This window comes from Nomascus leucogenys, chromosome 9 (genome assembly GCF_006542625.1).
Source record: "Nomascus leucogenys isolate Asia chromosome 9, Asia_NLE_v1, whole genome shotgun sequence".
In the NCBI taxonomy this organism is placed as follows: Eukaryota; Metazoa; Chordata; class Mammalia; order Primates; family Hylobatidae; genus Nomascus; species Nomascus leucogenys.
Window position 1 is genome coordinate 63971155 of NC_044389.1, and position 25833 is coordinate 63996987.

The 25833-nt window shown below is 34.6% G+C and overlaps 1 protein-coding gene across 2 annotated transcripts in view; it reads right to left on the reverse strand.

Annotated features, from left to right (window-relative positions):
* PRKG2 (protein kinase cGMP-dependent 2) overlaps window positions 1–25833 on the reverse strand; it is a 117574-nt gene that overhangs the window by 60449 nt on the left and 31292 nt on the right. The window contains exons 3-8 of one of the 2 annotated variants that reach the window (XM_030819060.1): window positions 19094–19260; window positions 16056–16169; window positions 14020–14125; window positions 11524–11587; window positions 4366–4443; window positions 2690–2784 (exon numbers count right to left, since the gene is read on the reverse strand). In XM_030819060.1, the coding sequence (XP_030674920.1) occupies window positions 2690–2784; window positions 4366–4443; window positions 11524–11587; window positions 14020–14125; window positions 16056–16169; window positions 19094–19260 (624 nt within the window). Of the gene's footprint in view, window positions 1–2689; window positions 2785–4365; window positions 4447–11523; window positions 11588–14019; window positions 14126–16055; window positions 16170–19093; window positions 19261–25833 lie in introns of those variants that run through there. The other variant, XM_012499362.2, reaches the window with a different exon arrangement.

The window sequence follows — 25833 nt, forward strand, 5'->3', positions numbered from 1 at the left end:
CCTCTGATCAAAGGAGAACTATTCACTAACAAGAAGGCAAAACTGAAATTAACTTATCAGAGAAATGTATTGGAAAAACGGTCAAGTAATTAGCATAAGATAAACCAATCATTAATAAAATTAAAAAGTAGTTTCAGTGCCATATCATCCAATTAATTAAATACTAAAATACTTTCATTTCAAAGTGTAAAGTGTATATTTTTCCATTAAAATCTCTGAAATTAGAGCATGTCTTAAAATTGATAAATTGTAGTGTAATTAGCAGCATTTTCTTTTTCTTAGGTGTATATAATATAGCAGTGCATCTTATAATTGACATCTTGCAAGTGTATATGATCTAATGGCAGCAAATTTAATTACCTAATGAATGCCAGTGGGTATCAGGTAAAGTACTTCTTTAGAGACCTTTACTTACATTAGCTTCCTCCCTCTATTAGTTATAAACTAAAAGACACACACAAAAAAGGTATATCCACAAGGCACCCAGTGCTCTGAGATTCATTTAAGGTGACTTGGGAGTACCAAGCATGCCCTGGAGTATGCTTTGGGTCTCTTCTAGGAAACTTCATCAAAAATGTTATCGCAGAAAGAATCTTTCCTTTGCCTTCTCTTAGTAATGGGACAGGAAAAACACTGGCAGCCCATCTCTACTATTTCAAAGACCCCTATCTACCTAGCTCACATTCTGAGACCTTCTGACATAACTCACTGTCCCTCCCAAGTTTACAGGGTCCTTGTTAGACGATATCAGTGAAAACACTTCAGTTTCATGGACGTTTGAGACAGCAGCAGGAAAATTTGTACTTGTACATGTAAAGGTAGAGATAGAGATGGTGGATGTAGAGCCAGACAGATCCAGAAATAGACATAAACATAGACATAGACACAGACACAGACATGATCTTGACTGTGGGCCAACCACTTGATCTGTGAGCTTAGAGAAAGGAAAGGCATATGGTATTCCTTTTGCATGTCAGTATCATGATTTTGACTGAGAATATTCTCTGCAAACATTTTACAAGTATTAGATGTATGTAAATACACTTATGTTTCTTTCATAGTAACTGTGTAAGTGCCATAGATTTATTTTTGCACATAAAATTCTGAAAGAACTCCAGGGACTATTTAATGTCAAGTCATGGAAATACACAGAATATAAGGATTACTGAATCACGGTCAGTGACCCTAAAATGTGATAGCATTAAAAGGCACAAAAATATAAAAATATTTGCCCCCAACTTTCCTTCTCATTGATGCTTTCAGACACCTTTAGGAGTTGAGTGTCTATCTTAAACATAAATTCCCATGCTTTTTTTATGGGAAAACACTGTAATTGGCTAGCCACAACATATAGCATAAATTATTTCAGGCCCAGCAAAACTGAATAACATATTTTCTTTCAAGAGCTATTTTGACTCTATACTGCATTTATAATGTTCTGTGCACTTTCAAGCTTCAGTTGTTTTGCTTGAAAGTAAGAGAAAACCTGTAAGTGTTAAGAACAAAGACACTGAAGCCCTGGATAATGATATTACATTATTATATTGCATGAATGTATTTATATTCTGTTACAAATAAAAAGAAGAATAATTTTCCTAATGTTGAAACAAGTTCATTACCAGCTATAAAGTGGTAAAGAAGAATTCAGCTTATCTTTAAATCCCACTTTTAAATTGCTTACATAATAGCTAAAACTTTATTTTCAGTACTTGGTTTTCTTTAAAAACTAAGAGATTTGTGATTTTTAAAGACTCAAATTTGTCTTCAGGTAATATCTGAACACTTTTTCTTTGCTCTGTACTTATGTAAACCTGATCTACAAATCAGCAGAATGGGGGTTTCATAGGCCAAGGGTAAGAAGATAAATGAACAGGAATACTATTCCTTTTCCAAAAGCATACAGTTGAAACAAATGCATTTAGTCATATGTAAATTTTAACTGATTTCTTAAGTGATTCCAAGTATTAATTTGAAAACATAGATAATTCCAATAAAGTGTGTTGCTCTGACTTTAACTTAATATTTTATAAAGTTATTTATATTTAGGAAAATGCACTTGATCAAACTTGAGGTTTTATGAGTTCCAGGAAATGCAAAGTGTCCCTCAAGCCATTTAATTAACTTTCAAAAATATTTCTTCCATAAACTAGATCAACAGTAAATAAACTCATACCTCAAGACTGAAGGTTGTGGTAAAAATTGCAAATATACTATTTTGAGTTGTTTTTAAAACTTGCAAAACGAGCTGATAAAAATTCTTAAGAAAAATACTACTTTTGACCTGATGATTTAAAAGCACACGAAATATATAAAATTATTTTGTAATTTTTAAAAACGTGAAAACTCTAAAGCAGGCAATATTTCAAACCTTGGAAATATAAAAATCTGCATACAAGGGTAATTTTTCCATTTTTAATCTTTTCTCAGACCCTTTTTTGAAACTAAAAAGTTTAATAGAACACCAATTTCATTTTCACTAGCAAACTTAGGATTTTCCACTTATTTCCTCTGCAAATTAGCATACTCATTTCCCGCATAAAAAATTTTTAAGAAATCACTTCAAAATATTTAATATTAGGATATTTGTTGCCATTAACTTGGTGGCTCAATTTAACAACTCTAAATGATTTTATATAAAAAATAGTCAAAGCATTTTATCCAAAGTATGGCATATAATTCATGAATTCACCTGATAAGAGCTTTTTCTCCAAAGTATTCTCCTTTCTGCAGTGTTTTTATCAGCTGTGGTTGATCATGGCCTTCTGTACTCTGTGTTACTTTTACCTAAACAATGTTAAACAATACAAAGAGAAAGAGACTGAAGAAAAAGGAGAATCTGAACACACATTCATTCAACCAAACCCTCCAGACCTATATAAACTTGGACAAGGAAAAAGACAATACTTTGTTTTAATTTTACAGTAATTAGGACAATTACCTACATTCAGCCCATTTTGATGGATGTGGGAAATCCTATGGTCTAATATTATCAAATAACTACCCACTGTAAGAGGAAAATTCACCATCTAAACTCCACCTCCTGAAGTTAAATTTTAAATGTGAATCCAGTGATTCCTTCTGAGAGATCCACAAAGCAAACAATAATGGTCTTGTGGGAACTTTTTCTATTTTAAAAAGCCTAATAGAGTTGACAAATTAATCAAAAATAAGGTTGAGTATCAGTAGTTCTGAGTCTGGTATCAATAGATTGGCCGAATCCTGTGCACCTTCTAAAACTGAATGCAAAATGTTGATTGAAGAAGGGTCTACAACTTTCATGGGCATCTCAAAGCAATCTGTTGCCCACAAAGGCTTAAGAACCCCCCACCCAGCAGGGCCAAACAGCAAAAGCCCTGTTTGTGGCTAGAGTTATTCCAGTTCAACATGGTAACAAGTGCTGCTTCAGGCTGAATAGAAATTCTGTTTGGCATTTATGTATGTCACAATGAATTAAAATTTTAAAAATAAAAAATGCAATTTTTTATTAGCAAGAATTATTTCAAAGTATGGGGTCTAGGTTGGGAAAAAATGACAAGAGTAGTTCTGAGTGTTGAAGAGTTTCAGAGGTTTGAAACTATTTTGTTCATGTTTTTCCTTCACTTGGGGCCAAATTCAAATTTCAACCACAATCCAGTTTACAAATGGCAGTGCCTGACTCCCTGATGGTAAACTCTTCCATATAACATATGTAAAAATCTGACAGTTTATACACACAGGTGCTCAAGAATTGACCCTTCCCTTCAATATTTCACAAATGCTTTTCATCTCTGAGTAACACTGTTGAGTCAACATTGGAACAACTGGCAACATGTTATCCATTCAATATCTAGGTAAAGAAAAAGACTTATTGTACATGTTAGTATGAATTTTGCATCAGCATCTAAATTCACTTGAGCTGTTTTGTATCAATTGAAATTCTGAGCCATATGGGTTCTATAAGCTTGATACCTAATCATTACTGTCTTCAATTGCTGAATTCATTCTCCGCCTGCTACTTGTCATATCTGTTCGATGAGAAAATATTCTAGTACTGATCTTGGAATCTGGGGATGATTGAGAATCACATATTCATAGCCAGAAGGGACCTTATAAATAATCCAGCCATCTCATATACAATTAAGCTAGGTCTCCCCCCAAAAAATCAAGTGACCTACATAACATCACTAAGAAGTTATTATTTCTTAGGGGGTCCTGTGGCCTCCACTCCAAACCCAGTGTTCAAACAGAATTGCATGGGACTTTACTCATAGAAGCTCCTTTATCTGTCCAAAGTGGAGGACCTATGTTGCAATGCAAAGCATAGTTGAGTTTATGGCAAACTGATTTAAAATAATCTTTATTCAGTAAGCTTTCATTAATAGTTACCTTTCCTTTTGCCAAAATGAAAAAGGTACTTCCTTCCTCGCCCTCTCTAATGATGTAATCTCCTTTGTCATAGTATTCCTGTTGGGATGAGAGAGAAAGAAAATGTAAGATCATGTAGAGACACATAATTGAAGACATAAAGGAAGCAGAACTTTTGTCTTTGAAATGAGTATTCCACACCTGTTTTAGGGTTTGTTTGGTTGTTTTTTGCCTATTGAAACTGTAAGCTTTTCTTACATTGCAGTCATAAACTGTAGAAAAGTAAGGAGACTTTTGCTTTATTATCTGCACTTATGTTTTCTTCTTTCACAGAGTAAATTCACCTGGAATACTGAATTTCAGGCACGGGGTCCAAAGATATAAAGAGAAATGAGAGCCAGGCAACTATCACCAGCTTTCACCTGCATAATCTAAATATAAACTGTTTGGTGATCAGCAACATTCTAAAAATTGAGTCTGGGCTCTAGAAAAAGAACAAGTGATTATATAATATCCCCAATGGATATTAGGAAAATTACCCTTAATTTCTAATTCCTTGAAAAGCAACCTCTTGGAAGATTCTACATTCACAGTAGGTAGTGCTGTCATAATGCTATATCCAAAGATTTGTCATCATAAAACATTGACACTGGAAATGTTTACTTAATTCTATTATTTAATTTATTAATTAATAAATTTATTTATTAATTATTTATTATAATTAATAATTATAATAAATAATTCTATTATTTAATTTCGATTTATCCTCATGAAATCTCAAATTATTGCATATTTCTTTTTATTTATTAACATCTGTTTCTCTTGTAAATGTTTATGTGATTAGAAAATTCTTGAGGAGGGAAAAGTAATCTATCCACCTGTCAGACCAAAAGAGCGACTAAATATCTCAGAAAACAAAGGACAGATTAAACTGTCCACCTCTACTTTGCTTTAATTTGATCTTGTCTTAAAGTCACAGAGCTAAGATGGATCTCTTAATTATTTATACAAACAAAAGTGGCTTCTTTAATTTTTAAAAAGGCATAACTAACCACATAATTGCTCTCTCTTGTTTTTCTTTAAGACTTGAAAATAAATTCCAAACTAAACTCCTTTTGTATCTGTTGTTTTTCAATACTTTCTTGATCATTTATTCTTAAAACCTATTTACATTTCTGGAATAAATGTTACTCCTAATACTAGTAAACATGCCTTTTATTTTCATAACATTATGTACATTTTATAAGATATGTCAACATCTCATGGAAGGATGTATAATATTTTTGGAGTAAAAAGTACTTTGAAGCCAAACAGGTCTATATTTAAATCCCAGTTTACAATAAGTTTACTTTCCTCAACCCATAAAATTAAAGTAACAACCCTTATCTTCAAAGATTTAGGAAAGCACATTAGTTTTCTATTGCTGCTGTAACAACCACAAACTTGGTGGCTTAGAGCCACACTCTTTTATTATTTACAGTTTCTGTGAGTCAGAAAGTCTAGGCACAGTGTTGCTCAATTAGGTTTCTCAGTTAGGGTCTCTCAGGACGGAGCTCAAGGTATCAATAGGGCTTATGTCATTCTGGAAGCTCAGGGGAAAATTCATTTTCAAGGTCATTCAGATTGCTGGAAGGATTCACCTGCACGATAAGATCCCATTTCCTTACTAACTGACAGTGGGAACTGCCCATAAGGTCTCTCCCATCCCTGAAGAGAGCCCCCTCCATCTCACAACCAGTGATGGCATGTTCATTTCTTACCCTCACAGTGTCTCTGGATTCCACTTCTGCTGCATCTCTCTGACCCCAACCAGAAATAATTCTATGCTCATGCAATTATATTCAATAGTTCATTCACCTAGCCAATTCATGATAATCTATTTTAAAGTCCCAAACTTTAAGCATACCATTAAAGTCCCTTTTGCCACGTAATATAACATATTCATACATTCCAGGGATTAGATCTGGATATCTGAAAGGGGGTGTGGGGCAGGGGACCATTCTACATACCACAATAAGCCAATGAAAGGCAATGTTGCCTGAAATAGTAGGCGCATCTAAAATATAGTAAATGCACAATTAATTGTTGCCATGCTAAGAAGGAGGATGATAATGATTTGCTCAGCTGTTTCCTACATCTTCTGGACCTCTGTTTCCTTTTCTGTAAAATTAAGGTTATATTTACCACTACACCTAATGTTGTTTGAGGACTAGTTAAGATGGTGTATCTGAAGTACCTGATGGAATGTTTAGTGCACACCAGGTACCCGGTGACTGTTAATCTTGTGAAAGAGGCTGTGAGCTGGTCACAAAAGTCTTCCAGAGGAATATATGACTGTCCAGGTAAGTTACACTTGCCAGCCTTCCTGCTGTTAGCTATGGTCATGTGATGAACTTTTATCTAAAAGAATCTGAGTGGAAGTGATCTGTGACAATTCCACACCAAGCCCATGCATACTTTCATGCATGTGTCTTTATACTTTTTCCCCAATTATAATGGCATGGCCCACACAAACCTGGAAAACCACATGTTGAAAATGGCAGAGTAGACATCAGCTTGGATTCCCGAATGACTGTGTGGAGCCAATTGGGACTATCTTCCCTGGACAGTTATGTTAACAAGTGACAACCTTCTGTTTTATTTAAGCAATGATATTTGGTGTTTCTTTGCCTCATAATTTGCTTACTCAAACCCTTCATCCCTTCCCAATTTTAGCTTTATCACAAACCTTGACTATACGCAGCGTGATTTTGCAGTGGAGATGACTATGACCCTTACAGGATGATCCTGATCCCCCACACAGTCCAGCTGTCTTCACCATGTAGCTAACATTCAATGTTCTTTGCTACAGCTGCTGGGATTGTGTTCGAAGTTCCTATTTCAGACAGTCTGCTCTTCAAGCTCTCCTGTTCCCATCACAATTTTAGTCCTCATTACCCACATGGAGCAGAAGAAACACGGAGAATTTCTGAAGTGCTGTTAGGCTGTTCTTCAGTTATTATAAAGCCTTTGATGTGTGCAGAGGTGTGGCTTTAATTCCTGACAACCAAATAACTTCAAAGGGGGAAAGCTTGAAAGGGGACACTGAGGAAGACCTTTGTTATTTTTTAAGGGACAACCTTCCTAGTGGTATTTTCCTCCATGGATGATTCTTTGTCACCCAAAACCATGGGAAGAAGATAAATAATACCTCCCACTGTGTTGACAGTAACTTCATAGATCAGAAAAGGCTGTGGAAATAGGTCAGACCAAAAATATATAGTGGTAAGTACTGACTGTGATGCTAGACTGCCCAGTGTTTGTCAACTGGGGTGTGCAACCAGTCAAGCCAGGATAGTCACTGAGACCAAAAAGAGAAATGCAAATAGTGTGGTTATTGTCCTTGTGGTTACATTGCAAAGGTGTCCCTTAGAGGACCAAGAAGCCATAGACCCTATCCTGCGGAACAATGGTTTTCAAGCATGTTTTAACTCTGACCAACAGTAAGAAATACATTCTGCATGTACTCCCAATACACACACAAGAGCAGGTACACGTATTTATACAAAATTGAAACATTTTTCAAAATAATACTTATACTTACTATTCTGATTTTTTAAATGCTCCTCTAAATTGGTTTCATAACCTGGTAATGAGTTGTAACCCATTTTTACTGTAAACAAAATGTTCATTCTGTGATAATCTAGCAAAATGCTAGAGCCTGAGTACCTGTAAATGCAATATATAAAACCAGAAGGAAATTCCAAAGTGACAGAGGACAAAGACAAAGAAGGAAGGCAATGACTTCCTTAGAGTCTTTAATTTGCAGCTAGAAAATCTTCTTTACAAGTATCTTGCAAAAAGCAAATGAAATCTTCATTAAAAAGAAGTATTAGGAGTACTGATGATATACAACCAGATGTATAGTACACACACACATACACACACCATTATGTGACTATGTACTCAAGTGTGTGGGTTAAAAAATTGTTTACAGTTAGTTATTTATGTTGTTACTCGTTAATCTTTGTTTTCCAAGTACAAGAGTTTAGAACACCTCAGAAATTTTAAGGCAAGCACACCTTGATCAGGTGGGCCCAGTCAGCCATTCGGACATGTAGCACCTGATTGATTATTTTCAAAGAACCAGATACTACAAAATGAAAAACAACAGAAGTTATTCCTATTTGGGTGAGCCAATCATATAGAATTCTATGATTTAAATGTTGAAAGAGCTCATAGAGATATGGCCCACCACTCCATTATTTTGTAGATGAAGAGATGATATGCTTAAGCCCACCACAATTCATTGATAGCTGGTAGAGTGACAGAGGCAGAACCACAAGCCCTAATCTCCAGACTTTGGACTAGTGAACTTTCTAGAACACCTGGCTGCCCCACCTTTAGCTCAATGGTTCATAAACTGTAGCAAAATCTACAATTATTTCAACTTTCTTATGGCTGTGGATTTAACCATTAAGATGACAGGAAAACAAAATCCTGGTTTATGCAAGTGTTGGTAAGGACTACAAGAAAGACTAGACTTTAAAAAAGTGATTAAAATGGAAAATTCCCAAAGAAAGAGGCAGATGGTTGCAAACTCTAAACATTCATAACTAAACCAGTGCCTCTTAGACTTTAATAAGCATAAAAATCCCACCATTAGAGTGTTAGGTGTGGATTTGGGGGCCCCAACTTGAGTTTCTGATTCAGTAAGTGTGGGGTGGTGCCTGGGAATATGCCTTCTCATCGGCACCACAGGCAATCTGACTAAGGGCAAAGGTGCTCCACACTACACCCTCATCCCAGCCTCAGACACCTCAGCCTTGTGAAAGATAGCAGTTTAGAGTCACAGTGCAAAAGGCCACTGGGTCAAATACCAAAGCACTGTGACTAACAGGTGACTTTATGATGAATCACAATGTTTGTAGTTCAGGAGGATGTCACAGTCAAATCTCATGCTTAGTGGATTCATCACCATGTGTGGGGGCAGAAACTACTTCCACTCTTATCTTTCATACTGCATAACTGCCAGGTGCATAAGTCACATTATTATTTTCATTGTCGTTAATCTGTACACTCTGTTCTGAATCTGTATCATGCTTTACAGTTCTCATTAGTTAACTCTTAATGAACTCTAGTATGTTGGTGTTATGCCTACCCTCGTTTTCTTATCAGAACACAAGAAGAGGCTTAAAGGCAATGGCTGCCTGTATAAATGTTCTGAGTGATTTAAGCTAAAGCAAGAAATGCCATTGGAACATTGCACAATCAGGGCCATTTGTTCTAGGAGTTCAACCGTCTAAGTTTCAACAAATACATCATCAGATCAACTACTTAGTGATGGGAAATTCTGATTCTCCCTTCCCTACCCCCTGCTACATGCAAAACTCCCAAATCAACTCCCAAACTGCATGACAGATTTAGATTGTCTTTTTCAAAGATTATGGGGACAGTTTGTGGGACAACTGGTCCTAGAACTCTGGACATCGTCGAAACTGATGCAGTAGTGATTGGCTGTTGTCAGGACCAAGTTGATGGGTCATTCGTCCAAGCTACACTGGTAAATCACATGCATTTCTTAGCGCTAAATAGATCCCATTAGTCCCTTGTTAATCACTTTCACATTTGAGAACTTTCACACATCACAGAGACACATTTGTTTGCCAGGTATGAATAAAGAGCCCTTTGTAAACTGCTGCCGTCTGCAAATGCTGAGACACAGCAAATCCTTTCCAAGGTGTTTGAAAAGATGAGTTTTTCAAATTTGAATTGTGTGTTAATTATTACTGGATTTGAGCCCCCATCTATATATTCTGTAGCAATTGCCTGTGGCTGCTATAAATATGTCTAATTTACCATTTATTTTTAATGATACTAAATTTTCATATTTGCTGTCAACATAGAAATCCCCTCTGGTGAATCTACTCTATTAGTATTATATTAAAAACAGATTTCCTTGGTTAACAAAAAAAACTAGGGCCTCTCCAGCTTTAAATAAAAAAAAAACACCCTTAGAAATTAGGATGAATTATTAATTTGTAACATCTGTGACTGGGTTATGTTACAATGGGAGACTCTCCAGAGATGCAGGGTAAGCAATCTTCTTGAAAATGACTTCATATCTGAACCCCCTGGGGCCACAAGGCCAGGCACTGTGTCATCATGGTCTGTCCTTGATAAACTGCTGGATGGGTTCCATGAATTGTAAATGGAAACACTGCTGGTGTCACTTACACTTAAGGATAAAATGGTCCCTACTCCCTGCTTGACAGATATTAGTTACAATGTATATTGTGATTGACAGAGGCATGAATCTGTCAACAATCAGCCTTGTAGGGTTTTTGGGGTTTTTTTTCCTCCCACCGAGAACAGCTTTATAAAAGCTTAAATTCTATATGTGACTCCTTTACTATTCCTTACCTCCTTTAAATTCCATAAAAGCCATCTGGGTTTCAATGAAATTGACCCCCCAAAAAGTTAAAGAACGTATTTGCTTTGAATTTTAATCTCTGAAATCTGAAGGCATTTTCACAAAATGCATGTCGTTAGAATCCAAGGTACATGTCGTAAAAGCATTATTCATGAAAAGACTTGACTCGTCTTGGACTAGAACCAACCATCTGGGTGATGCCTAAAATGAGTTTTTGAACACATTCCAATATGCCGTTTCCCCCTAGATGTTAAAATAGATAAAGCGCTTCTTAAGTACAGTTTTTAAAATGTGTTTTTGTGGCCTAGAGTGTTCAAGTAGAAAGTGTTTCACAGCCTGACTCAGAGGCTTGCCACCAAAAGGACCAACATACCCTTTCTCTGCTCCATTTCTTAATTATGCATCAGTGACTCCTTTATACTATGAAAACTCTGTAAGGGATTGTGATGTTAATTGTAGAAAATCAAATGCTTCTTGAGTAAGGCAGGTTTGTTTTATGAGATATACTAAAAAGATTAAAATATGTAAATCAAATTTCACTTTACACATGCAAATCCAATTTCCTTTTATACATCTAAAGAATTTAAACCTTTCTCCATCCCTTAACACAGCATGAGTTGGCTTAAGATTTTTCACCATAGAAAAAGACTCTCAGTCTCTGTAGACTGGTGCTCTGACATCTTTTTCTTATTTATTTATGGTGTTAATAATATAAGTACATTGTAATATCTTCTAATGAAATTTATTTTTACTTCAAAATTTCTTACCACTTCCAAGCAGTCAATGATCTTGGTTAATTTATCTTCAGGTAAATTCTTCAGCAAGGATACACTTCAAAATTAAAAAGAAACCTTTAATTACCTTCCTGAATTAAACTATAAATATACACATATGCAGATTCTAAAAACTTTACATACATTTTAAAAAATATAATGCACTTTGATTCTTCCAAAGTAAATGTCCAAATAACTGCAAACACATCAATAACTGAATTTCATATACACTGGAAATTATAGATATATAATCACAGACATGTGCCACAGGCAAAAAAATGAAAATAGTAAGATACCAGACAGGGGGAAAAATCACATTTTGTCTATTTGGTAAAAATAAATTTACATTTGTTGTTGGTTTTCACAGTGAATCGCATTTGGAAGTTTGTTCCTCTCCACTTCTCAATATCTGTTTTATTAGTTTGTGCGAGGAGCTCTGCTTCCAGTGGAGAATCAGATTTTTGTCTAAATCCTTATAATTAAGTAAGGACTGAATCCGGGGTGGGGAGGGAACATGAGAATTGACATTGAAATGATCTCTGATTATTAGTCATACTGTACTGTCTTTTAAAATTAATGATAGCCAGAGGCACGGATGAACTTCAAAAATAACTAAATCAAGCTACAGGCAAAATTATAAACAACACCAAGGGAATGATCACTAAACTTCAGAACGCAGATACCCTCAAGGAGAAGAGAAGGAAGAGGCTGGAAATAACATGGAGAAGTACATAAGAACTTCAACAACTGCTTTCTCTTCCTTAGGTTGGGCAGTAACTTCACGGGTGTTCATTTTGTTATGATGTCCTATAACTCACATATGCACTATATATCACATAGAATATCACATACTTCATAATAATTAATGTAAATAAAAAACATACTGTATATTATGAAACAAAGAGAAATGTATTCCCCTAATATATCTCACTATAGATGAAATGGTAAGAGTCATCAGAACTTGTTATTAACACAGACTATCATGAAGGTTTTACTTCTGGTCCAAACAGAGATCTATAACATTAGTGAAAATTAACTGTTATAAACCTAGCACCTTTGGAGGTTGGTGGCAAAAGAGATACAAGAAAAAATATTTTCTCTGTCTCCCCTCTATGAAGGCAAGAATCGGGTTTATCTTGTTAACCACTAAATCAACAATATTTAGTGCCTGCTAATAAGTATTAGTTGAATGAAGGAAATAACAAAAGGAGGGAAGGAAAGAATGAATATTCACTAGTAGATTATCTGAGCTTTTTCCATTAAGAACATTCTAGACTCCAAGGTAATTAACTGCTATGCCTAGTTCACGTTTAATCTCAGACATTCAAACACAACCCAGGCACACTGGTTTTTTTAAGTACCTCTTTTTGGCCCTTATGTAAGTGTGGCTTATCAGCTTAAATGCTAACCTGTGTTGCTCAGTTGGTGGATTTTGAGATCACCTAGATTCAAGTGGGCCCCACAATATGATAGCTAATGCATTGGCTGGAAAATAGGTAGAGAACCTGCTTGTCATTATTGCAGCTCTCTGCCAGGAGACATTATTGTCTCTGGGAGAACAAATCAGTAAGATTCTAGATGAGAAGTCTTATTCAATGTTTATTGAGCCTACACTATAAGCTAAGCACTATACGGCCCTAAAATCATTAGCTTTGAAGGATTCTCATGCTAGAAAAAAATTACCATAAGAAGAACTTATAATTTATTTTTGGAAATCATGTGATACATTATTATTATTATTTTTATTACGTATCATAGATAACATTTCATTATAGAATGTATTGCAGCTTCAGAAACTTGCAAAACTCCCACTAAAGATACAGAAATTGTTTAAATAAATAACTTACACTTCCAAATAAAGTTTTAATGTGGGACTAGTTTTTTTCACTTACATAGACATTTATTTCCTTATAAATTGATTCATCCAAGGTGTTGAGGTACAGAATAGTTCACAAAATGAGTGTGTTCCAAGTCCCTGTCATCATGACAAGTATAGTAACATTTTTAGCAAGTCAATTTGCTACAAATAATAGTAATTTGGAAGATGGTATGACTATGCAAATAAGAAAGTCTCAGGTAAAGCAAATAAGGATAGTAAACTTAATTTTAGTACCATTCTAAGCAAAGTACTTTTAGAAAGCTTGTCTTTTGGCTAACCACTTTCATATTTCAAATGCCTTTCAAAGCCAACTGAGCAACCCAATTAATAGTTTAGGTTTTTTGCACATTTTTCTATGCTGTACACTATCGCTCCATCAATACAAGGGCAAAAACTAGCAGGAGAAGTAAATAGTATACAAGGATAATAGAAATTAAATATAGTTTTTGGTATGCACTGGCATTAACTGCAAGCAATGTTCCTTTGGTTTAGTCATGTGGAAAATGCTTAAATGGGAGTAGCTATAGTAGAATAATTATTCTGATAAAATCAATATATTCACAATATGGTGACTCCACTGTCTTCACTGTCTCCCAATGTATTGTCCTTACCTTCTGAGGAAGTTTCTGTATTGTTCATCTCTAGCTTGGGCTGTTCTCCTCATTATATTCTGGAATACCTCTCGATCTAATGCCCATGTTTTAACATTGGTAATAGCTTTAGAAAAATCAAGAAAACAATAAAACATTTAGTACAACATTGTGAAAACATTCCAAAATACAAATCGATGGATTTGTTATATGTTCTTATAAAATGGTACTTCTTGGAAAATGCATTATTCAAACATACAAATGAAGGAGACAGCAAAGTAAATAGTGAGCAATTTTATAAATCATTTTGGCTTTGAAATACACTATTATTTGGAAATGACTAGCAAAAAATTTCCTTTCTAATTATGTTATAGTTAGGATGATATTCAAATTAGTTTGCAATTCCCAATTATGCACTAGATCATCAGGATGTGCTCTAGATTTCTGCTGTGATACAAGAGAAAGGCGGTCAATTTGTAGCTAATCTGGAGAGTGAAGTCACAAAGAGATAATTGAAAGTTAAAGATATCTGTGTGTGTGTGTGTGTGTGTGTGTGTGTTTATGTGTCTTTTTATGTTGTTCTGACACTGCTGCTAAAGAAGCTACATATTATTTAAGAATCTCTACAGTTACTTTTGTGTAAAATGCCTACAAATTATTTGAAAGAGACTATGAAAGAAAGTTTTTGAGATAATTTTTTTACAGTAAAGACTTAAGGGCAAGTATAAACTTTAAAAAGAAAGTGGGCCAGAAGTGGTGGCTCTAAAAAATCTAGATGAAATTGTGGTTGTACAATCTTTTAAAAAAGAGTAACAAAGCCTCTAAAATTGATCAAAACCCAAAGCTCTGGATTACCAAACTTTACATTGGAATCATCTTGATATTCTTGTTAGAAATACAAGATCCCTGGGATCCACTGCCAGAGACTCTGATTCAGGTTTGCAGTAGAGACCCAGAATCTGCATTTTTATCAAATACCTCAGCAGGGCTAACACATATAACCCAGTCCCAAACACTGAAAAACATCATATCTATGTAATTCAGAAGGAAACCCAAGATTGCCTTAAAGTCAATAAAACATAAATCTAAAGAAAAGCAAATAAAGTAATCCCAAAAGTCATTCATGAAAACTCTAATTACTCTAATTCATATTCCTTTTGATATAGATACATTTTCGCTGGTTTAATTAATTTCTCTGGCTTATAATATGGTCAGAATCTCGTTGAGACTAGCTAGAAAGCAAACATTCTGGATGAGCCAAAGGCATGTGTCTATGTAGTAAAAAGTAAAGTGGCAATTAAAGCAAATATTGGAATCAGTCAGCTTAAAGCCATTGCTTTTGGCAGAACAAACCTTTTTACTTTTATTTTTAATTTAATTTAATTTTAATTTCCAGGATACATGTGCAGGACATGCAGGTTTGTTTCATAGATAAACGTGTGCCGTGGTGCTTTGCTGCAACCATCAACCTAACACCTAGGTATTTAGCCCCGCATACATTAGCTATTTATCCTGATGCTCTCCCTCCCCCACCCCTCCCCATCAGGCTCCAGTGTGTGTTGTTCCCCTCCCTGTGTCCATGTGTTCTCATTGTCCAACGCCCACTTATAAGTGAGAACATGCAGTGTTTGGTTTTCTGTTCCTGTGTTAGTTTGCTGAGGATAATAGCTTCTAGCTCCATCTATGTCCCTGCAAAGGACATAATCTTGTTCCTTTTTATGGCTGTGTAGCATTCCATAATGTATACATACCACATTTTCTTTACCCAGTCTATCACTGATGGTCATTTGGATTGATTCCATGTCTTTACCATTGTGAATAGTTAAAAGCCATTTTACATTTTATACACAGGTATCCAGAAAGTTCTTTCTAGCTTAAATTATATAGGTAAGTGCTTCTGTATAAACCCCTGAATAGGCACAGCATTTCTATTATAAGAACATATAAGGTAAAATGGGAAACAAAAAGACTCTGGATCAGGGTGCAAATGTGACTGGACTAGATTATCTCTAACATGCCACAACAATTCAAAGATGGAGCATTTCCTCTTTTATTACCTTTCACAGAGGCAGTCCTTGTACAGTTGTATAAAATGGCAAGCTCCCCAAATGTGGTCCACATAGGGATGGAGGACAGCAATTTCTCCCCTTGGAACACCTCTAGTCGACCCTCTATCAAGTAGAATTTTAAAAAACACACACACAAATAAAATCAAAATCCGTGTAGATGCTATAAATTAGAAAAATAAAACAATCATAAAGCACACAAAGTATACAGGTAAGATATTTTATGATTCTTATTATAATATACCGGTTAAAAGTGTAAAAGTGCAGACTGAAATCACCTCTGCCACCTACTATTAGCTGGGTTGCCTTGAGAAACTTACTCTATCTGTCTGAAGTTCCTCATCAACAATGAGGATAATTATTATTATTATTATTTTACAGTGGCGAGAATGAAATAAGTTAATCTAGGTAACGAATTTAGAACAATGGCTAGTGCATAATAAATGCTATGTGTTAGCTATTATTAATATTATTATTTTTACAATGTTATTTTCCTGAAGCAGTGGATGGCAAGTGTTTTGTTTAAAATTCATTATAACCTATGAGAAATGTAATACATGAAACTATTTCTCTTTCATGAGGGGCTCAACAATCACTGTGTGTCTTAAAAACACAGAGAAATTGTTCAAAATGATGGAATGACAACCCGTCATAACCAGTAAGTAGATCAGCCCTGGAATCAGACTGCCTGGCTGTGTCCTAATTCAACTCATTTTTGCCTATGTGACCTTGGGCAAGTTACTTCATGGTGCCTCAATTGTTATCTAAACTCTAATTTATTTAAATGTAATACATATTAGTTACAAATAAAAATCACTAAGAAGAGTGTTTGGCACTTATTCCCTGGGCAAAGATTGGAGGAAGGAAGAGGCAGAACTTTGCATCCCCTTCACTATTTTTTTTTTTGCCTTGGCAGCTTTACTCTTCTTTTGCTTTGAACAAATACAAACAAAACCTTAACCAACTAAAAGCATAAGCAAAAAAGATCTAAGTTCTTAGAGGAAAAAAAAAATGATTGGGCAATGTCTCCTTTCCTTAAAGAATTAGTCTTTCCTTTTCCTAATTCACTGCTAAGTAGCTCTGTATCATCTCTGTCCATCCCTTCATTCAGCAACACTGATCTAGTACCTATGTTGTGCTGGGAACTGTTCCAAGTGCCAGAGCCATAGAGGGGACAAAAGAGAAACTATACTTAGTCTGATAGAATTTATATTAGCAAGAAAAAAAAAACACTCAGTTTTGCCTCCAAATCCTACAGGTTAGACATGCAATTTAAAATTTCTCATTAGCTAAATTCTATTCTATCAAAGCCACTTAGTGGTAGTGTCCAGTTGATATCATGAATCTTAATGCATTTCAAGTTTTTATCTTGAAATTGGTTATGGCTCATTCTACCTGAGCAATGCTGAAGAATTATATGGAATAACAAAAGTTTAAGCTAAATATGCTTTTACTCTTTGCTATTCATGCTGTGTTTCATGAAGGGAATATTTTAAATTATCAAATTAATTTGCTCAACCAGATAATTAAACCAGGCAATTCAGTCCTTGGGTGACACTGTAATTAATTCAAATAAGAAACCGTCCAATTTTCATTTCCATGTGTGCCATAACTCTGATCTCAATAGCTGTTTGGATACTGACTTCTGTTCAACCTCTTCTCTCCCTGAGCCTTCCATCAGAACTACTTGGGAAGGAACGAGATAGGCTAACATCAATTTCTCATCCTCTCCTAGGAGGTTTCATAAATATTTGTTGACTTAATGACCTATCTTCTCTTGCTGCAATACTCTAGTGTTGCTAAAGCAGAAGTTAAAATGGGTAAGAGAAAAGTTGCAAGAGGGAAAAGTTGTCCCTAAAAAATTGAAGGCTGGCTAAATTAAGACTATAACTCATTAATTAAGTAGAATGATTCCTTGGGAATGACTGTATAATTTTAAAGGTGCCTACAAAGATATATACAGCAAATAATAATCATAAAATTGGCATGTTCAAATAATCAAAGTATATAAAACAATCTTTTATATACTATAAATAGAATAATACATGTTTATTAATTTGTTTAGATAGACAACTTCTGCCTCACACTTAAGGCCCCAAAGGAATAAGAATAAAAGCATTACTTAGATTATCAGGAACTACAATGCCAAATAGAAAGCATTCCTCCATTCATCACTCCTTCTGGGTAAGCCAGTTTTAACTTTTTCCCCTAAAACTCAAAAAGTTGTGCCAGAATGTGACAAAATGTTCCATAACTTTAATCCCTGTTTAGATAAATTTTTGCTTCTATATACAAAAGACAAAAAAAAATTGAGAAGTCATTATAAGATCTATACATCACAAAAATAAATCATTTGCCTATCTAACCATTATAATCTTCCCAACATGTAAGCATGTTCAAATTACCACAGATGAAGGAAACCATTTAAATGATTCTAAAAACACTGGTTTTAATTGTAAGACATGTCATTTGATTTGTGTGTTGGTCAAAGGTACCTAAATTATCTTTTTAAATCATTGGTGTAAAACCAAAACATTTTCCAGAACCACAATATTAATTGTTTTCTTTTTTCCTAGTGCATTTCTTAAAATGTTAACTTCAGCAGCAGTATTTTGAATAAAAACACTTTTTGAGCGAGTGGTAGTGTGATTAGAAGTGTGGATTCTTAAGTCAAATTGCCTAAGTGTGCATTTTACTTCCACTGCTTATGATCTGTGTGGCGTTACCCTCTCTGAGACATGTCCATGTTAGTAACATGGAGAAAATAGAACTTGCCTTACAGGTTGGCGAGAAGATAAGATGAGATCTCTCTATCAACTGCTCAATAGGATGCCTGATATATAGAAATCATTCAGCACATATTAAATATTATCATCATCATGATTAGATCAATAATTTTCCTATTTCATGAATTCAATATGTTATGTTTTCTACAAATAGAGCAACTAGTTTTACGTTTTTATAAATGTTTGCAGAAAATCATAACAGGCAAAATATTTATAATAACTGGAAAAATCTGTGAAACCCACCTGCCAGCACAAAGATATGGTTTCCTGGTTCTCCTTGCTTAATTATGTAACTCCCTTGCTGATAGTTTCTCCCATACATGCATTCCACCATGTCTTTGATCTGCTGAGGATCCAGTCTTTTCAGAAACTGATTTTTATTAAGGGCATCTGTAATGAGCTTCTTCTCACTGGTATAATGGAAAAGAGATGTACTTACAATTAATGAAAATCATGTTTTACTATTTAGATATACTTTATTCTGATTCTTGATAATATTACCTACAAACTTATAACTTTCTAGCAAGAACAATCTTTTTCCAACCCCACCAAACATTTCACCCTTATAACTACCATAGCTTACATGAAAAACCTATGAAAATATTTTTGAATATTATTCTGATAGTCATTATGACACCAATATTATCATTCCTAATTGCCATCACCACAAATGTAGCATTTCTCAAGATCCATAGATGCATTACTAATGGACTCATGTTTTAGATGGAAAGCAAATCTCATGGATATAAAGGAGTTGTATTTAAGGGATTACAACACAGTCTTCATTCAGTGATGTATTCGTGTATGCATAGTGCCTACAGTTGTAGTTATTTTATATTTTATTTAATCCTTGTTACCATATTATGAGATAATTACTATTCCTATTTTAGGAAGAACTAGACTAAGACGTAAGAAGCAACTAATTCTTCATGGGATTTAAAACTAAGTAGGTGAATCTGAAGTCTGGGCTGCTTCCATTCCATCCCATTGTCTCTTCCGAGGGAGAAAGCTTCTAAGAGAGAAAGCCCTTGGGGCTTGGTAAGTTTGATCAGACATAGGTGGTGACAGTGATAGTCTAGGTTTGACTAGGTTTTACTCTAGGTATATGTGGACTAGACAGAACTAACATTTCCAATCTCACAGTCCATTCATTCCTCAAATCCAAGTTCTATTTGCTGATAATCCTATAATGCTCTGCTTTATTCTGGAAAAGATGTAGCTCAAGATAGTTACCCAATTTGCATTAACATAAATTTAAAATGTTTTAATGAAAATTCTTCATATGTAGATGTCATAAAATTATTGTGCTGAAAGATGCTCTGTGAGCTAAGTCAGATCTGCACAATATATTTACTCTCGATCATAAAACTCAGCATGATTTTTTAAATACTTTTTTCCGTATCTTTCATTCAAACCCTCTCCAATTACCATTTGGAAACTGGTGATCTTTTTCTACACAAAAAGTTCTCAAACAAAAGGTAAGACTTCATGAAATTAAATAATTCTTTCATGACTCTATCCATCAGATCTTTAGGCTACATGAAGAAAACAGAATGAAGTCTTACACAAATAAATTTCTTCTTCCCTACAGTGACTCAAAGCTATTCAAATTCTTTGAGTGCCTTGAGAAGTTCCATCTAATCTATTACCAAATCTTATCAATTTGTTTTAAAAAGTATCACTGTTATCCATTTTATTTCCCATTTTCAAGGATGGCACCACAGTCCAAGAACAAATCTTAGGTCTGGACAACTTTAAAAGTTTATTTTCTTGGACTTAAGCTTCCAGCCTATTTTCCCTAAAATCCATCCGTACTATATCATCAGATTATTCTTGCTAAAAAAAATTTAAAAATGGATTTCATGCTCATCCCATTCATTTTTATCCACTAAAGCCAACTCACTTAATATATATTGAGAACTTATCTTTGCTAGGTAATTCTCTTAGTACAACTGGTAGAACTGTGAACAATATCAAGAAGCTCCAGTTTTCACAGACTTTATATGTTAGTATAATATTCCAGTGTTCCCTCAATGCCCACATATACCAATTTTCCAAAGTATGTTCCAAGAACACTGTTTCTTTATAAGCAAAAGTGTGCTAAGTTTAAGCAACTTTGGAAATTTACAATGCACACTTTAAAGATTCAAAAAAGTCTTGCTGTAAACAAATCTCTTTAAACCAGTATTTCTCAAGCTTCAATGTCCTCTTTATTTATTTCTTTTTTGGTTTAACTTCATTCATTGAACATCCAACGTTCCATGCAGGTACTCAAAAAGACTCTTTGGCCCATAGGAAAAAATCAATATCCTACAACCCAGTATTTACCATTTTCTACAACATAGCTCCAATCTATCCATCTAGTACTCCCTAAAACAAATTTTTTATTATAGATAAGCTGGTATCCTTATCATCCCCTATATCTTTGAACTTTGCCTTAAGAGATGGAACATGTTTTCTTTTGTGACTTAACTTACTTTTTACCCCTCAACCTTTCCAAAACTTATACATCCACCAAGAAACCCCTCATGATTTTAAATTGGATGATTTTAAATGGATGCTGTAGTTTACGAAATCCTTTCTTTCTCCTCTGAATTCCTAGAGTACTTATATTCACATCTATTCTACTTTTAAAATGTCATTAAGCACTTACTTAGGACATAAAAATTAATTAAACATGACCCATGGCCTCAAAAAGTTTCCAAACTTTTATAAGTTAGTGTATAAACATTTTGTAATAGTCTCTAATTAGTAAAATTATCTCTATGAATTTTTCTCAAAAGTAGATTATAAATTTAAAACAACTTATTTTAAAAATACGATAAGTTTTGGCTAGGCGTGGTGCCTCACGCCTGTAATCCCAGTACTTTGGGAGGCTGAGGCTGGCAAATCACGAGGTCAGGAGATGGAGACCATCCTGGCTAACACAGTGAAACCCTGTCTCTACTAAAAATACAAAAAAAAATTAGCCAGGCGTAGTGGCAGGCGCCTGTTGTCCCAGCTACTGTGGAGGCTGAGGCAGGAGAACAGCATGAACCCGGGAGGCAGAGGTTGCAGTGAGCCAAGATCGTGCCACTGCACTCCAGCCTGAGCTACAGAGCAAAGACTCCATCTCAAAAAAAAAAAAAAAAAAAGTATATAAACTTTGCAACTCCTTCTACAACTACAACAGACCAGCTATTATCAGCATAACTCTTCCTGCTCCCACAAAACAACTATAAAAGCTGATTAGACAGATAGATAATCTATTGGAAGTACTGAAGATCTATCAACATAGCAACAACTTAGAGTCATGATCCACAAGAGAACATGAGGCTGACACTGTCCTCTGCATTTCCTTCAAGGCATTTGCTGCTTTTCAGGCAGCTACTGAACACAGTCTTGGCTATCTCAAAGACAAAAGTTCGTGTTCAAAGCACACCATGAAGTGGGATGATAGGATGCTTAGTTCTTACTCCTGGGCTGCAGCCCTTCAGATGTCCCATCTGAAATCCTGTGTGTCTACCTGGGGTTCTGGTAAACACCCAGGATTTCAGATGGGACATCTGAAGGGCTGCAGCCTAGGAGTAAGAACAAAGCAAAATAGGCTAGCTCTCAAAAACACTGAAAACCAGCTACCAAACAAACAAAACCCTATTTTGGTTACAACTATCAGCCACTAGCTTAACTGCCTGCCAGAAGTACAAGTAAATATTCTCCATAGGAAGTTCACAAAATCTAGACACTCAAATTTTCTCCACAGTTTTTTAAATAGGAAATATTTGTCATGACATCAGAAGTTACCAGGCATACTAAGAGAAAAGCCCAAATGACTAAGGACAGAGAGAAAAAAAGACAATAGAAACAGAACCATAGTAGATCAATATATTGCAGCTATCAGGTGCAACTTTAACTATAAACAATATGCTTTCAGGACAAATGGAAATGTCAGTAGAAAACGTGAATCTTTAAAGAAATCAAATGGAAATTCTAAAACTGAAAAACACAATATCTGAAGCTTGAAACTCAAAAGATCAGTTTGCAATCTGATAAAATGCAGCTGAAAATAATTAGAAACTAATTATAAGCAGCTAGAATATATTTACAGAAGATTGGAGAGAATCTAGGATGCAAAACAAAGCAAAACAAAAAACTAAAAATCAAAACATAAGAGATATATGAGGCATAATAGAGAAGTTGAACGTACGCATAATCTGGGACCCTGAAGAAAGATAAATAATTGAGCTGAACAATATACGAAGGAATCATATTTAAGAGTTAGCTTAAATCAGGCAGGGTGCAGTGGCTCACGCCTGTAATCTTAGCACTCTGAGAGGCTGAGGTGGGCAGATTACGAGGTCAAGAGATCGAGACCATCCTGGCCAATATGGTGAAACCCCGTCTCTACTAAAAATACAAAAATTAGCTAGGCGTGGTGGCAGGTGCCTGTAGTCCCAGCTACTCTGGAGGCTGAGGCAGGAGAATCACTTGAATCCGGGAGGCAGAGGTTGCAGTGAGCCGAGATTGTGCCACTGCACTCCAGCCTGGCAACAGAGTGAGACTCTGTCTCAAAAAAGAAAAGAAAAAAGAGTTAGCTTAAATCAATTAAAAGATGTGAAGCACAGGCAAGATGCATTATCAACTCTGCATAAAATAAATACAAAGAAAACCATATCTTGGCCTACCATAGTCAAATTGCTGAAAAACCAAATACAATGAGAAAACTAAAAAGCAGCTAGAAAAAAAAGGCATTACTTTCAAATGACTAACTTACTCTTCAACAGAAATAACAGAAGCCAGAACACAGTAGCATTATCTTCAAAGCACTTCAAAGAGCCTATTCCAATATCTTTACCCAGTGAAAATCACCTTCAAAAATGAAGGGAAAAAGTAGATATTTTCAAAATGTTTTTCCATTGGCAACAGACTTGTCACAGTGAAGAGCTCCAGAGAGAAGAAATATGATCTCAGATGGAAACTGGCAGATGTTAGAAGGAAGAAAGAGCAACGGAAAATATAAATCTATGGGTGATTAAAGAAAGCTTGTATTTATTAAAGAGCAATTATAATACCTTGTGCAGTGTAAAATATATAATAAATAAATGTAGAAAACAGCCAAAACTGCAGGGGAGGGAACAATAAATGGAGTTAACACAATTTAAGGTCCAGCAATTGATAAAAGTACTAATCTATGTTAAAAGTTTAGTAAGTTAAGGATGCATGCCATAATTTATAGCGAGGCCTACAAGATTAGTCAAAGAATGTTTAACTAGAAAGCTAACAAGGATAGGCCAGGCGCAGTGGCTCATGCTTGTAATCCCAGCACTTTAGGAGGCCAAAGGCCGATGGATCACCTGAGGTCAGGAGTTTGAGACCAGCTTGGCCAACCCCGTCTCTACCAAAAACACAAAAATTAGCCAGGCATGGTAGTAGCCACCTGTAATCCCAGCTACTCCGGTGGCTGAGGCAGGAGAATTGCTTGAACTCGGGAGTCGGAGGTTGCAGTGAGCTGAGATCGCGCCATTGCACTCCAGCCTGGGCAACAAGAGTGAAACTCCGTCTCAAAAAAGTAAAATTAAATAAATAAATAAATAAAAGCTAACAAGGATAAAATAGAATTAAAATATATATTTAACTAATCCTCAAAACATGGCAAACAAAAAGAGAAATTGAATAATATTAGATACTAGATTTAAACCCAAATATTTTTTATTTACGTTGGAGGTAAATATACTGAATACCCCAATTAAAAGACAAGCTTGTCAGACAAATAAAATAAAATTTCAAAGGAAATACTAAGTGTATATTGCTAATAAGATACATGCCTTAAAGATAATGTACGGAAAGGCTGAAAATAAAAAAGTGGAAAAAGATATACTATGTAAACATCAATTAAAAATAAATTTTTCTCTGATACAGGAAAGTAGGCCTTAATAAAAAACATATTTCTAGAAATACAGAGGAATATTTCATATTTATATCATCAAGAATATCTAAATATTCTAAATATGTATCCACTTAGTATGATAGTGTCAAAATATATGGAGCAAAATTGGTAAAATTAAAAGAAAAAAGAGACAAGTCTCCCACATTGATTCTGGGAGATTTTAACACATCTCTCTAATTAATAGAATAAGCCAACAAAAATTAGTTAGTAAATAGATCTGAATATTTGATTATTGAACTTTACTTAGTCTCTTGACCTCACTGATATTTTAAATGTCTCTATTCAATAAATTCAGAATACACATTCATTTCTAATGCACATTAAACAATCGTAAAAACTGACCACATGGCAAACCACAAATCATTTCAACACATTTCATAAGACTGAAGTAATACAGAGTATATTCTTTAAATATAGTATTAATAGAATAAAGCTAGATATTAATAACAGAAAAATCATAAAATCCTCAAATGTTTTAGAATTGAGCAATGCATTTCTAAACAACCCATTGGTCAAAAATTAAGTTATAAGAAAAACCATATCATATTTTGAAATAAGTAATAAAATACGACATAAAACTTGTAAGATGCAGTTAAAATGATGCATAGAAGAAAATTTATGATGTCAAATTATATAATAGAATAAATATTATAAATGAGCATCCTAAGCATCCATCTCAAAAGACTAGAAAAAGAAAAGTAAGTTGAACTCAAAAAAGGAAGGAAGAAAATAACACAATGACAGCAGAAAATAATAAAACAGGAAAAAAGAAGTATAATGAAGAGAATCAACACAGCCCAAAATAATTTCTTTGAAAAAAATAATAAAATGATAATTCACAACAAGACAGGACTTGGGGAGTAAGAAAGGGTGGAGGTATAATTACTATTACTAGAAATAAGAAGAAGACATCACTATGGATATTACAGATATAAAAAAAGAAATGAGTAGTATGAACAACTTTATAGTTAAAAATTAAACTGCATTCTTGCCAAAATAGTTGTTCATACTATGTAGTCCAGCATCAAACAATTAAAAATAAAATTTTTAAAATGAC